The 18,468-nt window shown below is 55.0% G+C and overlaps 1 protein-coding gene across 1 annotated transcript in view; it reads left to right on the top strand.

Moving 5' to 3' along the window:
• The window catches only part of tmem235b (transmembrane protein 235b), a 119,532-nt gene that overhangs the window by 65,224 nt on the left and 35,840 nt on the right, over positions 1–18,468 (top strand). Inside the window, exon 5 of the mRNA XM_070856848.1 lies at positions 160–240. Coding sequence (XP_070712949.1) covers positions 160–240 — 81 coding nt within the window. The remainder of the gene's footprint in view (positions 1–159; positions 241–18,468) is intronic.

Below are 18,468 nucleotides of genomic sequence, written 5' to 3'. Positions count from 1 at the left end.
TAAAACTGAAAACTAAAGGTTACACCGATGAATGAAATTATTTAAATACAATAAACAGATATAAAGAAGTGATACATTCACACCTCTTTATTACAAATATTTAAAGAATATTTACGATCTTCTGTGTCAAATAATCTGTCTCATTCTTTTTGTTTTCAGGTAAAAATGCTTGCATTACTCTAATAGACCCCTTTGGGGAAGAGAGTCAGAATGTACCTGAATCACAGCGTCAATTACTGTGTAAGTCCCAGTATTTTCTATGTGAATCCCAGTATTTTCTATGTGAATCCCAGTATTTTCTATGTGAATCCCAATATTTTCTGTGTGAGTCCCTGTATTTTTTGTGTGAACATAAGAAACAGAAACAGGAGTAGGCCATTCAGCTTTTCAAGCCTGTTCCGCCATTCAGTAAGATCATGGCTGATCTTCTACCTTAACTCCACCTTCCCACACCATCCCCATATCCCTTGATTCCCTTAGTATTCAAAAATCTACCGAACTCTGTCCTGATTGTACTCAACGATTGAACATCTACAGCCCTCTGGGGTAGAGAATTCCAAAGATTCACAATCTTTTGAGTGAAGAAATTTCTTCTTATCTCAGCCCTAAATGGTCAACCCCTTATTCTGAGAATGTGACCCCTGGTTCCAGACTCCCCAACCAGGGGAAACATCCTCCCAGCATCTACCCTGTCAAGCCCCTTAAGAATTTTATATATTTCAATGATATCATCTCTCATTCTTCTAAATTCTAGGGAATATATGTGCAGTCTACTTAATCTCTTCTCATAGGACAATCCTCTCATCCCAGAATCAGTCTAATGAACCTTTGTAGCATTCCCTTTAAGGCAAGTATATCCTTCCTTGGGTACGGAGACCCAAACAGTACTCCAGGTGTCGTCTCACCAAGGCCCTATACAATTTTAGTAAGACTTCTTCACTCTTATACTCCAATCCCTTTGTAATAAAGGCTAACATGCCATTTGCTTTCCTAATTGCTTGCTGTACCTGCATGTTAACTTTCAGCGATTCGTGTACAAGGACAGCCATGAATCATACATTCAGGCAAGTTTTTTGGTAAATGGATTGTGGAACAGAATACTAGTAGGTATGATGGAACAAAAAGCCATGGATACATTCCAATTAGGAAATGGATAGTTTCATAATTACAATAAGTAAAGTGATGGGAGGTTTGGAAGGGTAGGCGAGATGAACCAATTGTCTCCTGTCCAAAATATTACTGTGTGTCTATGTTTGCAAGCATTCGCACTGTAAGTAACATAGGGATACACTGGATCACAGCGCCCACCTGTTTGGTGAGAGAGATAGGGAAAGGAAGGTAGTGAGGAGAGAGAAATTAAAGAGTAAGATATGGCGAGAGGTAGATTGTGAGGTTAAAAATAAATACGGCAAAAGAGAGGTGTGAGAAAGAGACCTGGGAAGAGAAATGAAGATGGAAAGAAAGACTGATTCTTGGGTGTAATATATGCACTCACAGGTGCATACATCACATTGGGTAGTGAGGGAAAATGGGAAAGAGACAGAACAATGAGAGAGATGAGGCAGAGGTTTTGCAGGGCAGGTTCAAAGGTTACGTAGGTAACCTTTAAGCTTAAATATTACTCTGATGTACATAGTACCCGGTACAATTCTGATGGGCAACTGGATGGGAACGTACGTCATGTAAACTCTGCCCAATTTTAGCAAATGGTGCAGCAAAAGAGACAATCAAAATAGTAAGTTTAAAATTATTCTTGAGGGGCTGGGGGGGGTGGGGTGTCAGCTTGCTCCTCCAGGCACGAGAAGAATAGTATGGGTTGCAGCCACCCTGTGCTCTGCTCCGCCCCTGCCCCACCCCCGCCAATGACCTCATTCCCTGCTCGCTGGGTTGGCCTCCGGGCCATCTGATATGGCGCCTGCCCACAGCTGGCGAGCTGCTGTGGGGCATCGACCCAGTTGGTGTTAGCGGCCGGCCAATAGTTAAAATCTACTCCTTTATGTCAAGCATATTAGCAGCAAGTTCCTGCTTCATGGTGGGGAACCACTTTACCCATTGCTGTAACTGGCTATCCGTAGTCGAGGTAATACATACAGTTAGACATTAATATCGGTAATATCACTATCACAGCTGAATATGAATACATCAGACTTGCCAAGATAGGCAGCAGGGACCACGGAAATGGATACTGTTGATAAATGACCGTCCCCTTGATATTAATAGTCAATTAAAAATTGCACTTTCCAGTGACTTCATTCTCTAAACTAGGTTTGTATTCTCTGTAATATAGAAGGTTGATTGAGGTTTTTAGGGGGTTGAAAGGAATTGATGAGGTAGATAGAGAGAAACCTTTTCCACTAGTGGGGAAGTCTAGAGGACACAATCTTAAACTCAGCCAGGTCATTCAGGAGAGAAGTGAGGAAACACTTCTGCACACAGAGGGTGGTAGAAGTGTGGGACTCTCTCCCATAAAACCAGAAGATAATAGCCCAATTAATCATTTTAAATCTGAGGCCGATAGATTTTTGCTGGCCAAGGTATTAAGGGATATGGAGCCAAGACGGGTGAATAGAGTTAGGGTACAGATCAACCATGATCTCATTGAATGGCGGAACAGGCTCAAGGGGCTGAATGGTTTCCTCCTGTTCCTATGTTCATCTTTCCTCGTTAGTGGCTGATTGTCGAAATGTTACATTTTTTATTATGTGGAGCAAACTGGGAGAAAAAGATATAAAGTGAAAATAAATTATTTAAACACTAATATATTTAGAATGAGGCTGCTGTAACATTACTCCTAACCTACAGCTATTATTTGTATATATCCACCTTAATTCTGACAAATTTCTGCCACATTCCTGCCTATGACTTTGACAATCTCGTTGACCTAATATAATTGGTGAAATCCCAAGGTCAGTTTGACTTCTAAGAGATGATGTGAATCAGATCAAATGTCATACGGGACACCAGTGCCCAAGAATTGATGCTGGTTTGTAGACACTGGTGCTCTTGAAGGTGTTTAAAGATATTGACTGAACAAAGCAGCCTTGTGGCACAGTAACTGATTATGTGTTTCTCTCAGTGATGAGCGCAAAATCAATGGGGATAATCAGCACAGACTGTTCCATTGTACCTTATCACAGCAGAGTCAAGAGCCATAATCAATGAATGCCTGTTAAACTGACTACCATCATTTAAATTTAAACCTTTTAGATAATTTAAGAGGGCAGATCCTGCCATATTGCTACTGTTTGTTCTTGGGAGAAAAGTGTAGGCATTGGAGCAAAGTTAAGATGTCACAACAAACCATAACATGGGCAGTCACGTAACATCAGGGCACTAAGTTATAAGCACCGACATTGTACTCCATTGCAATATGGCGGTTACATTTTGTACAAACAATTGTTTTTCAATGTTTTACACATCTACTTGTATACCAACTGGAAATCTTTGATCTTAAATGATAAAATTATATATTCCATACTCAGCCACAAAATTATTAGACCGTTATTATATGTCCAGAATATAAACAATATTGGGAAATTTCAGCAGCAATTTTGTGACTTTCCATCTCCTGTTCATAAAGTGCACCAAATCAAAGGTGCAAAAAGTCTGATCCTTGCTATATGCCTCCAAAAAAGACACTTAGTCATGAGCTGTTTCCCCACAATCTTTCTTCTTTGAACCCACTACTCAATGGGCAGCTCATGTTCACTCTCCTAAACACATTTCCTAGAGCTCTATCAAAGTATTCAGCTTAGATGAAAGGACAGAATCCTCCTCTAAAAAGGCTCTCTATCTGACTGTTTTGAGAGTACAGGGAGGGCCTGGACATAATAGCCACAAAAAGCCAAAGAGCTGGATTTTCGTGGTTTGCGACTGGGTTTTCGCTGTGGTTTGACCCTCTGCGGCAAAAACCTGGTCGCAAAGCCCGGAGCGAGATCCTTGGCTCGTTATTTGCGGCGGCGATGGGAAATACCGCCGGGGAGAGGTGCGCCGTTGTGCAATGACGCCGATTGCGTTACCGTCGGACTTTCGGCTCTCTCCTGATCCTTACACCACGCCCAGAATACCTGTCGGTGCAGCCCTGCCAGCAGCGGTAAATATGAAAACCTGCAAAAAAGGTAAGTTAAAGTTTTTATTAATGTTTTTTCAGCGATTCGACAGATAAGTGTCTTGTAAATGTTTTTTGAATGTTTTTTGAATTCCCCCATGGCTTCTCTCGCACGCTCCCGGCCCCAGACTAAATTTGTCGAAACTCGCGTTTTTGCACCGCAAATCCTTGTGCAACGCCCCTCTTACTGAAAAGTAAAACCCGAAAGTTTGGCCTAAAAACGGTAGCGTAGATAAAATGGTAAGTTTCACGTATCGCTACCGTTTTTGCTGAAAAAAATAGAAAACCGAAGATCCGGCCCAAAGTGTGGAAAAGCTTCAGATGATCAATATCAGCATTCTAGGAGATTCACTCAGGTGGTGTCCAGGACTGTAAAATTCCTGCTGTGTGATTGTTGACAAAGGTGTTTCATAGCTGAAACTGATGGCTTATATAGAGAAAAACTAGCCATCACCTGAAATTCAATTTCAATGTTCCAAGAATGTGATAATGAAGCAAAGGCCATTCTTGCACAGACCGGGGGTCAAATCTGAAAGCTTCAGTCTGCTTTATTATCAGCACATGCAGCCACTGAGCTGTCAATTTCAACTGGTTTTAGAATGATATGTGAAATGTCTCTATTCAAAATATTAACCTGCCCTTTTCCCTTTCCCAGACTGATAAATCCACTTTGTATTTCCTGCAATTTCTGTTCTTATTTTTAGAATTGTGAGGGTAGAAATTATGGCCAGCGCTATTCTCACTTAACATGCTTGGACCAAATTCCCCTCTGCATTATTTTAACGCAGGCATTAACCTGTTTAATATAATCGTGTCCAGGGATGGCGTTCTGTACAAGTCCCGCAACTCCTCCATTGTCAGATAACACCCTACGGCCGTGCAGCTCAGATCAGCACCTTGGGGAATTCAATGTCCCACCTCACCATGTCCCACCTCACCATGTCCCACCTCACCATGTCCCACCTCACCATGTCCCACCTCACCACGTTCCACCTCACCATGTTCCACCTCCCACCTCACCACGTCCCACCACACCACGTCCCACCTCACACCTCACCACGTCCCACCTCCCACCTCACACCTCACCACGTCCCACCTCCCACCTCACCATGTCCCACCTCACCATGTCCCACCTCACCACGTCCCACCTCACCACGTCCCATCTCACCATGTCCCATCTCACCATGTCCCATCTCACCATGTCCCACCTCACCATGTCCCACCTCACCATGTCCCATGTCCCATCTCACCACGTCCCACCTCACCATGTCCCATCTCACCATGTCCCACCTCACCATGTCCCACCTCACCATGTCCCATCTCACCAAGTCCTACCTCACCATGTCCCATCTCACCATGTCTCACCTCACCATATCCCATGTCCCATCTCACCATGTCCCACCTCATCATGTCCCACCTCACCATGTCCCACCTCACCATGTCCCATCTCACCACATCCCACCTCACCATGTCCCACCTCACCATGTCCCACCTCACCATGTCCCATCTCACCACGTCCCACCTCACCATGTCCCACCTCACCATGTCCCACCTCACCATGTCCCATCTCACCACATCCCACCTCACCATGTCCCACCTCACCATGTCCCATGTCCCATCTCACCACGTCCTACCTCACCACATACCATCTCACCATGTCCCATCTCACCATGTCCCACCTCACCACATCCCACCTCACCACGTCCCATCTCACCATGTCCCATCTCTCCATGTCCCACCTCACCATGTCCCATCTCACCACGTCCCACCTCCCACCTCACACCTCACCATGTCCCACCTCACCATGTCCCATGTCCCACGTCACCATGTCCCACCTCACCATGTCCCATGTCCAACCTCACCATGTCCCACCTCACCATGTTCCACCACACCATGTCCCATGTCCCACCTCACCATGTCCCATGTCCCACCTCACCATGTCCCACCTCACCATGTCCCATGTCCCACCTCACCATGTCCCACCTCACCATGTCCCACCTCACCATGTCCCATCTCACCATGTCCCACCTCACCATGTCCCATGTCCCACCTCACCATGTCCCATGTCCCACCTCACCATGTCCCACCTCACCATGTCCCACGTCCCACCTCACCACGTCCCACCTCACCATGTCCCACCTCACCATGTCCCACCTCAACACGTCCCACCTCACCATGTCCCATGTCCCACCTCACCATGTCCCACCACGCACCTCACCATGTCCCACCTCACCACGTCCCACCTCACCACGTCCCACCTCACCACGTCCCACCTCACCATGTCCCACCTCGCCACGTCCCACCTCACCACGTCCCACCTCACTACGTCCCACCTCACCACGTCCCACCTCACCATGTCCCAACTCACCACGTCCCACCTCACCATGTCCCATCACACACCTCACTATGTCCCACCTCACCACGTCCCACCTCACCACGTCCCACCTCGCCACGTCCCACCTCGCCACGTCCCACCTCACCACGTCCCACCTCGCCATGTCCCACCTCACCATGTCCCATCACACCATGTCCCACGTCCCACCTCACCATGTCCCACCTCACCACGTCCCATGTCCCACCTCACCATGTCCCATGTCCCACCTCACCATGTCCCACCTCACCATGTCCCATGTCCCACCTCACCACATCCCACCTCACCATGTCCCACCTCACCACGTTCCACCTCACCATGTCCCACCTCACCATGTCCCATCTCACCATGTCCCACCTCACCATGTACCACCTCACCATGTCCCATGTCCCACCTCACCATGTCCCATGTCCCACCTCACCATGTCCCATTTCCCACCTCACCACGTCACACCTCACCACGTCCCACCTCACCACGTCCCACCTCACCATGTCCCACCTCACCACGTCCCACCTCACCATGTCGCACCTCACCATGTCCCACCACGCACCTCACCATGTCCCACCTCACCACGTCCCACCTCACCATGTCCCACCTCACCATGTCCCACCTCACCATGTCCCACCTCACCATGTCCCATCTCACCATGTCCCACCTCACTACATCCCACCTCACTACATCCCACCTCACCATGTCCCATCTCACCATGTCCCACCTCACCATGTCCCACGTCCCACCTCACCATGTCCCACCTCACCACGTCCCACCTCACCACGTCCCACCTCACCATGTCCCATCTCACCATGTCCCATCTCACCAAGTCCCACCTCACCATGTCCCATCTCACCATGTCCCACCTCACCATGTCCCACCTCACCATGTCCCATCACACCATGTCCCATGTCCAACCTCATCATGTCCCACGTCACCATGTCCCACCTCACCATGTCCCATGTCCCACCTCACCACGTCCCACCTCACCATGTTCCACCACACCATGTCCCATGTCCCACCTCACCATGTCCCACCTCACCATGTCCCACCTCACCATGTCCCATGTCCCACCTCACCATGTCCCACCTCACCATGTCCCATGTCCCACCTCACCATGTCCCACCTCACCATGTCCCACCTCACCATGTCCCACCTCACCATGTCCCATGTCCCACCTCACCATGTCCCATGTCCCACCTCACCATGTCCCACCTCACCATGTCCCATGTCCCACCTCAACACGTCCCACCTCACCATGTCCCATATCCCACCTCACCATGTCCCACCATGCACCTCACCATGTCCCACCTCACCACGTCCCACCTCACCACGTCCCACCTCACCACGTCCCACCTCACCACGTCCCACCTCGCCACGTCCCACCTCGCTACGTCCCACCTCGCCACGTCCCACCTCGCCACGTCCCACCTCGCCACGTCCCACCTCGCCACGTCCCACCTCGCCAGGTCCCACCTCGCCATGTCCCACCTCACCATGTCCCACGTCCCACCTCACCATGTCCCACCTCACCACGTCCCATGTCCCACCTCACCATGTCCCACCTCACCATGTCCCATGTCCCACCTCACCACATCCCACCTCACCATGTCCCACCTCACCATGTCCCATCTCACCATGTCCCACCTCACCATGTCCCATGTCCCACCTCACCATGTCCCACCTCACCATGTCCCACCTCACCATGTCCCATTTCCCACCTCACCACGTCACACCTCACCACGTCCCACCTCACCACGTCCCACCTCACCACGTCCCACCTCACCACGTCCCACCTCACCATGTCCCACCTCACCACGTCCCACCTCACCATGTCCCACCTCACCATGTCCCACCTCACCACGTCCCACCTCACCATGTCGCACCTCACCATGTCCCACCACGCACCTCACCATGTCCCACCTCACCAAGTTCCATCTCACCATGTCCCACCTCACCACGTCCCACCTCACCATGTCCCATCACACACCTCACCACGTCCCACCTCACCATGTCCCACCTCACCATGTCCCACCTCACCACGTCCCACCTCACCATGTCCCACCTCACCATGTCCCATCACACCATGTCCCACGTCCCACCTCACCATGTCCCACCTCACCATGTCCCACCTCACCACGTCCCATCTCATCATGTCCCACCTCACCATGTCCCATCACACCATGTCCCACCTCACCATGTCCCACCTCACCATGTCCCATGTCCCACCTCACCACGTCCCATGTCCCACCTCCAAATGTCCCATCTCACCATTTCCCATGTCCCACCTCACCACGTCCCACCTCACCATGTCCCACCTCACCATGTCCCATCTCACCATGTCCCACCTCACCATGTCCCATCTCACCATGTCCCACCTCACTACATCCCACCTCACTACATCCCACCTCACCATGTCCCATCTCACCATGTCCCACCTCACCATGTCCCATCTCACCACGTCCCACCTCCCACCTCACCACGTCCCACCTCACCACGTCCCACCTCACCATGTCCCATCTCACCATGTCCCATCTCACCAAGTCCCACCTCACCATGTCCCATCTCACCATGTCCCACCTCACCATGTCCCACCTCACCATGTCCCATCACACCATGTCCCACGTCCCACCTCACCATGTCCCACCTCACCACGTCTCACCTCACCATGTTCCACCTCACCATGTCCCATCACACCATGTCCCACGTCCCACCTCACCACGTCTCACCTCACCATGTTCCACCTCATCATGTCCCACCTCACCATGTCCCATCACACCATGTCCCACCTCACCATGTCCCACCTCACTATGTCCCATGTCCCAGCTCACCATGTCCCATGTCCCACCTCACCACGTCCCACCTCACCACGTCCCACCTCAGCACATCCCACCTCACCATGTCCCACCTCACCATGTCCCATGTCCCACCTCACCATGTCCCACCTCACCATGTCCCACCTCAGCACATCCCACCTCACCATGTCCCACCTCACCATGTCCCACCTCACCATGTCCCACCACGCACCTCACCATGTCCCACCTCACCACGTTCCACCTCACCATGTCCCACCTCACCACGTCCCATCTCACCACGTCCTACCTCACCACATACCATCTCACCACATCCCACCTCACCATGTCCCACCTCACCACGTCCCACCTCACCATGTCCCATGTCCCACCTCACCATGTCCCACCACACCATGTCCCAACTCACCATGTCCCATCTCACCAGGTCCCATCTCACCATGTCCCACCTCACCATGTCCAATCTCACCACGTTCCACCTCACCATGTCCCACCTCACCATGTCCCATGTTCCACCTCACCATGTCCCATGTCACACCTCACCATGTCCCACCTTACCATGTCCCACCTCACCATGTCCCACCTCACCACGTCCCACCTCACCATGTCCCATCTCACCACGTCCCACATCACCACTTCCCACCTCACCATGTCCCACCTCACCCCGTCCCACCTCAACCATGTCCCACCTCACCATGTCACATGTCCCACCTCACCATGTCCCACCACGCACCTCACCATTTCCCACCTCACCACGTCCCACCTCACCATGTCCCATCACACACCTCACCACGTCCCACCTCACCATGTCCCACCTCACCACGTCCCACCTCACCATGTCCCATCACACCATGTCCCACGTCCCACCTTACCATGTCCCACCTCACCACATCCCATCTCACCATGTCCCACCTCACCACGTCCCATGTCCCACCTCACCACGTCCCACCTCACCACGTCCCACCTCTCCACGTCCCACCTCACCATGTCCCACGTCCCACCTCACCATGTCCCACCTCACCACGTCCCATGTCCCACCTCACCATGTCCCACCTCACCATGTCCCACCTCACCACGTCCCACCTCACCACGTCCCACCTCACCACGTCCCACCTCACCACGTCCCACCTTACCATATCCCACCTCACCACATCCCATCTCACCATGTCCCACCTCACCATGTCCCACCTCACCATGCCCCACCTCACCACGTCCCATGTCCCACCTCACCATGTCCCACCTCACCACGTCCCACCTCACCACGTCCCACCTCACCATGTCCCACCTCACCACGTCCCACCTCACCACGTCCCACCTCATCACGTCCCACCTCACCACGTCCCATCTCACCATGTCCCACCTCACCATGTCCCATCTCACCATGTCCCATGTCCCACCTCACCACGTCCCATCTCAGCATGTCCCACCTTACCATGTCCCACCTCACCATATCCCACCTCACCACATCCCATCTCACCATGTCCCACCTCACCACGTCCCATGTCCCACCTCACCACGTCCCATGTCCCACGTCACCATGTCCCACCTCACCACGTCCCACCTCACCATGTCCCACCTCACCATGTCCCATGTCCCACCTCACCACGTCCCATCTCACATGTCCCACCTCACCACGTCCCACCTCACCATGTCCCACCTCACCACGTCCCATGTCCCACGTCACCATGTCCCACCTCACCACGTCCCACCTCACCATGTCCCACCTCACCATGTCCCACCTCACCACGTCCCACCTCACCACGTTCCACCTCATCATGTCCCACCTCACCACGTCCCACCTCACCACGTCCCACCTCACCACGTCCCATCTCACCATGTCCCACCTCATCATGTCCCACCTCACCATGTCCCATGTCCCACCTCACCATGTCCCACCTCACCATGTCCCACCTCACCACGTCCCACCTCACCATGTCCCACCTCACCATGTCCCACCTCACCACGTCCCATCTCACCATGTCCCACCTCACCATGTCCCACCTCACCATGTCCCACCTCACCACGTCCCATCTCACCACGTCCCACCTCACCACGTCCCACCTCACCACGTCCCATCTCACCACGTCCCACCTCACCACGTCCCACCTCACCACGTCCCACCTCACCACGTCCCACCTCACCATGTCCCATGTCCCACCTCACCACGTCCCACCTCACCATGTCCCATGTCCCACCTCACCATGTCCCACCTTACCATGTCCCACCTCACCATATCCCACCTCACCACATCCCATCTCACCATGTCCCACCTCACCACGTCCCACCTCACCACGTCCCACCTCACCACGTCCCACCTCACCACGTCCCACCTCACCATGTCCCATCTCACCATGTCCCATCTCACCACGTCCCACCTCACCACGTCCCACCTCACCATGTCCCATCTCACCATGTCCCACCTCACCATGTCCCACCTCACCATGTCCCACCTTACCATATCCCACCTCACCATATCCCATCTCACCATGTCCCACCTCACCATGTCCCACCTCACCACGTCCCATGTCCCACCTCACCACGTCCCACCTCACCACGTCCCACCTCACCATGTCCCACGTCCCACCTCACCATGTCCCATCACACCATGTCCCACGTCCCACCTCACCATGTCCCACCTCACCACGTCCCATGTCCCACCTCACCACGTCCCACCTCACCACGTCCCACCTCACCACGTCCCACCTCACCATGTCCCATCTCACCATGTCCCACCTCACCATGTCCCACCTCACCATGTCCCACCTTACCATATCCCACCTCACCATATCCCATCTCACCATGTCCCACCTCACCACGTCCCACCTCACCACGTCCCACCTCACCACGTCCCACCTCACCATGTCCCATCTCACCATGTCCCACCTCACCATGTCCCACCTCACCATGTCCCACCTTACCATATCCCACCTCACCATATCCCATCTCACCATGTCCCACCTCACCATGTCCCACCTCACCACGTCCCATGTCCCACCTCACCATGTCCCACCTCACCACGTCCCACCTCACCACGTCCCACCTCACCACGTCCCACCTCACCACGTCCCACCTCACCACGTCCCACCTCACCACGTCCCATCTCACCATGTCCCACCTCATCATGTCCCACCTCACCATGTCCCACCTCACCATGTCCCATCTCACCATGTCCCACCTTACCATGTCCCACCTTACCATGTCCCACCTCACCATATCCCACCTCACCACATCCCATCTCACCATGTCCCACCTCACCACGTCCCACCTCACCACGTCCCATGTCCCACCTCACCACGTCCCATGTCCCACGTCACCATGTCCCACCTCACCACGTCCCACCTCACCATGTCCCACCTCACCATGTCCCATGTCCCACCTCACCACGTCCCACCTCACCACGTTCCACCTCATCACGTCCCACCTCACCACGTCCCACCTCACCACGTCCCACCTCACCACGTCCCATCTCACCACGTCCCACCTCATCATGTCCCACCTCACCATGTCCCATGTCCCACCTCACCATGTCCCACCTCACCACGTCCCACCTCACCAAGTCCTACCTCACCATGTCCCATCTCACCATGTCTCACCTCACCATATCCCATGTCCCATCTCACCATGTCCCACCTCATCATGTCCCACCTCACCATGTCCCACCTCACCATGTCCCATCTCACCACATCCCACCTCACCATGTCCCACCTCACCATGTCCCACCTCACCATGTCCCATCTCACCACGTCCCACCTCACCATGTCCCACCTCACCATGTCCCACCTCACCATGTCCCATCTCACCACATCCCACCTCACCATGTCCCACCTCACCATGTCCCATGTCCCATCTCACCACGTCCTACCTCACCACATACCATCTCACCATGTCCCATCTCACCATGTCCCACCTCACCACATCCCACCTCACCACGTCCCATCTCACCATGTCCCATCTCTCCATGTCCCACCTCACCATGTCCCATCTCACCACGTCCCACCTCCCACCTCACACCTCACCATGTCCCACCTCACCATGTCCCATGTCCCACGTCACCATGTCCCACCTCACCATGTCCCATGTCCAACCTCACCATGTCCCACCTCACCATGTTCCACCACACCATGTCCCATGTCCCACCTCACCATGTCCCACCTCACCATGTCCCATGTCCCACCTCACCATGTCCCACCTCACCATGTCCCATGTCCCACCTCACCATGTCCCACCTCACCATGTCCCACCTCACCATGTCCCATCTCACCATGTCCCACCTCACCATGTCCCATGTCCCACCTCACCATGTCCCATGTCCCACCTCACCATGTCCCACCTCACCATGTCCCACGTCCCACCTCACCACGTCCCACCTCACCATGTCCCACCTCACCATGTCCCACCTCAACACGTCCCACCTCACCATGTCCCATGTCCCACCTCACCATGTCCCACCACGCACCTCACCATGTCCCACCTCACCACGTCCCACCTCACCACGTCCCACCTCACCACGTCCCACCTCACCATGTCCCACCTCGCCACGTCCCACCTCACCACGTCCCACCTCACTACGTCCCACCTCACCACGTCCCACCTCACCATGTCCCAACTCACCACGTCCCACCTCACCATGTCCCATCACACACCTCACTATGTCCCACCTCACCACGTCCCACCTCACCACGTCCCACCTCGCCACGTCCCACCTCGCCACGTCCCACCTCACCACGTCCCACCTCGCCATGTCCCACCTCACCATGTCCCATCACACTATGTCCCACGTCCCACCTCACCATGTCCCACCTCACCACGTCCCATGTCCCACCTCACCATGTCCCATGTCCCACCTCACCATGTCCCACCTCACCATGTCCCATGTCCCACCTCACCACATCCCACCTCACCATGTCCCACCTCACCACGTTCCACCTCACCATGTCCCACCTCACCATGTCCCATCTCACCATGTCCCACCTCACCATGTCCCACCTCACCATGTCCCATGTCCCACCTCACCATGTCCCATGTCCCACCTCACCATGTCCCATTTCCCACCTCACCACGTCACACCTCACCACGTCCCACCTCACCACGTCCCACCTCACCATGTCCCACCTCACCACGTCCCACCTCACCATGTCGCACCTCACCATGTCCCACCACGCACCTCACCATGTCCCACCTCACCAAGTTCCATCTCACCATGTCCCACCTCACCACGTCCCACCTCACCATGTCCCATCACACACCTCACCACGTCCCACCTCACCATGTCCCACCTCACCATGTTCCACCTCACCACGTCCCACCTCACCATGTCCCACCTCACCATGTCCCATCACACCATGTCCCACGTCCCACCTCACCATGTCCCACCTCACCATGTCCCACCTCACCACGTCCCATCTCATCATGTCCCACCTCACCATGTCCCATCACACCATGTCCCACCTCACCATGTCCCACCTCACCATGTCCCATGTCCCACCTCACCACGTCCCATGTCCCACCTCCAAATGTCCCATCTCACCATTTCCCATGTCCCACCTCACCACGTCCCACCTCACCATGTCCCACCTCACCATGTCCCACCTCACCATGTCCCATCTCACCATGTCCCACCTCACCATGTCCCATCTCACCATGTCCCACCTCACTACATCCCACCTCACTACATCCCACCTCACCATGTCCCATCTCATCATGTCCCACCTCACCATGTCCCATCTCACCACGTCCCACCTCCCACCTCACCACGTCCCACCTCACCACGTCCCACCTCACCATGTCCCATCTCACCATGTCCCATCTCACCAAGTCCCACCTCACCATGTCCCATCTCACCATGTCCCACCTCACCATGTCCCACCTCACCATGTCCCATCACACCATGTCCCATGTCCAACCTCATCATGTCCCACGTCACCATGTCCCACCTCACCATGTCCCATGTCCCACCTCACCACGTCCCACCTCACCATGTTCCACCACACCATGTCCCATGTCCCACCTCACCATGTCCCACCTCACCATGTCCCACCTCACCATGTCCCATGTCCCACCTCACCATGTCCCACCTCACCATGTCCCATGTCCCACCTCACCATGTCCCACCTCACCATGTCCCACCTCACCATGTCCCATGTCCCACCTCACCATGTCCCATGTCCCACCTCACCATGTCCCACCTCACCATGTCCCATGTCCCACCTCAACACGTCCCACCTCACCATGTCCCATATCCCACCTCACCATGTCCCACCATGCACCTCACCATGTCCCACCTCACCACGTCCCACCTCACCACGTCCCACCTCACCACGTCCCACCTCACCACGTCCCACCTCGCCACGTCCCACCTCGCTACGTCCCACCTCACCACGTCCCACCTCGCCACGTCCCACCTCGCCACGTCCCACCTCGCCACGTCCCACCTCGCCAGGTCCCACCTCGCCATGTCCCACCTCACCATGTCCCACGTCCCACCTCACCATGTCCCACCTCACCACGTCCCATGTCCCACCTCACCATGTCCCACCTCACCATGTCCCATGTCCCACCTCACCACATCCCACCTCACCATGTCCCACCTCACCATGTCCCATCTCACCATGTCCCACCTCACCATGTCCCATGTCCCACCTCACCATGTCCCACCTCACCATGTCCCACCTCACCATGTCCCATTTCCCACCTCACCACGTCACACCTCACCACGTCCCACCTCACCACGTCCCACCTCACCATGTCCCACCTCACCACGTCCCACCTCACCATGTCGCACCTCACCATGTCCCACCACGCACCTCACCATGTCCCACCTCACCAAGTTCCATCTCACCATGTCCCACCTCACCACGTCCCACCTCACCATGTCCCATCACACACCTCACCACGTCCCACCTCACCATGTCCCACCTCACCATGTCCCACCTCACCACGTCCCACCTCACCATGTCCCACCTCACCATGTCCCATCACACCATGTCCCACGTCCCACCTCACCATGTCCCACCTCACCATGTCCCACCTCACCACGTCCCATCTCATCATGTCCCACCTCACCATGTCCCATCACACCATGTCCCACCTCACCATGTCCCACCTCACCATGTCCCATGTCCCACCTCACCACGTCCCATGTCCCACCTCCAAATGTCCCATCTCACCATTTCCCATGTCCCACCTCACCACGTCCCACCTCACCATGTCCCACCTCACCATGTCCCATCTCACCATGTCCCACCTCACCATGTCCCATCTCACCATGTCCCACCTCACTACATCCCACCTCACTACATCCCACCTCACCATGTCCCATCTCACCATGTCCCATCTCACCATGTCCCACCTCACCTTGTCCCATCTCACCACGTCCCACCTCCCACCTCACCACGTCCCACCTCACCACGTCCCACCTCACCATGTCCCATCTCACCATGTCCCATCTCACCAAGTCCCACCTCACCATGTCCCATCTCACCATGTCCCACCTCACCATGTCCCACCTCACCATGTCCCATCACACCATGTCCCACGTCCCACCTCACCATGTCCCACCTCACCACGTCTCACCTCACCATGTTCCACCTCACCATGTCCCATCACACCATGTCCCACGTCCCACCTCACCACGTCTCACCTCACCATGTTCCACCTCATCATGTCCCACCTCACCATGTCCCATCACACCATGTCCCACCTCACCATGTCCCACCTCACTATGTCCCATGTCCCAGCTCACCATGTCCCATGTCCCACCTCACCACGTCCCACCTCACCACGTCCCACCTCAGCACATCCCACCTCACCATGTCCCACCTCACCATGTCCCATGTCCCACCTCACCATGTCCCACCTCACCATGTCCCACCTCAGCACATCCCACCTCACCATGTCCCACCTCACCATGTCCCACCTCACCATGTCCCACCACGCACCTCACCATGTCCCACCTCACCACGTTCCACCTCACCATGTCCCACCTCACCACGTCCCATCTCACCACGTCCTACCTCACCACATACCATCTCACCACATCCCACCTCACCACGTCCCACCTCACCACGTCCCACCTCACCATGTCCCATGTCCCACCTCACCATGTCCCACCACACCATGTCCCAACTCACCATGTCCCATCTCACCAGGTCCCATCTCACCATGTCCCACCTCACCATGTCCAATCTCACCACGTTCCACCTCACCATGTCCCACCTCACCATGTCCCATGTTCCACCTCACCATGTCCCATGTCACACCTCACCATGTCCCACCTTACCATGTCCCACCTCACCATGTCCCACCTCACCACGTCCCACCTCACCATGTCCCATCTCACCACGTCCCACATCACCACTTCCCACCTCACCATGTCCCACCTCACCCCGTCCCACCTCAACCATGTCCCACCTCACCATGTCACATGTCCCACCTCACCATGTCCCACCACGCACCTCACCATTTCCCACCTCACCACGTCCCACCTCACCATGTCCCATCACACACCTCACCACGTCCCACCTCACCATGTCCCACCTCACCACGTCCCACCTCACCATGTCCCATCACACCATGTCCCACGTCCCACCTTACCATGTCCCACCTCACCACATCCCATCTCACCATGTCCCACCTCACCACGTCCCATGTCCCACCTCACCACGTCCCACCTCACCACGTCCCACCTCACCACGTCCCACCTCACCATGTCCCACGTCCCACCTCACCATGTCCCACCTCACCACGTCCCATGTCCCACCTCACCATGTCCCACCTCACCATGTCCCACCTCACCACGTCCCACCTCACCACGTCCCACCTCACCACGTCCCACCTCACCACGTCCCACCTTACCATATCCCACCTCACCACATCCCATCTCACCATGTCCCACCTCACCATGTCCCACCTCACCATGCCCCACCTCACCACGTCCCATGTCCCACCTCACCATGTCCCACCTCACCACGTCCCACCTCACCACGTCCCACCTCACCACGTCCCACCTCACCAGGTCCCACCTCACCACGTCCCACCTCACCACGTCCCACCTCACCACGTCCCATCTCACCATGTCCCACCTCACCATGTCCCACCTCACCATGTCCCATCACACACCTCACCACGTCCCACCTCACCATGTCCCACCTCACCATGTTCCACCTCACCACGTCCCACCTCACCATGTC

This window comes from Pristiophorus japonicus, chromosome 16, assembly GCF_044704955.1.
Source record: "Pristiophorus japonicus isolate sPriJap1 chromosome 16, sPriJap1.hap1, whole genome shotgun sequence".
Lineage (NCBI taxonomy): Eukaryota > Metazoa > Chordata > Chondrichthyes > Pristiophoridae > Pristiophorus > Pristiophorus japonicus.
This window is presented reverse-complemented; position numbering and strand designations above follow the sequence as displayed.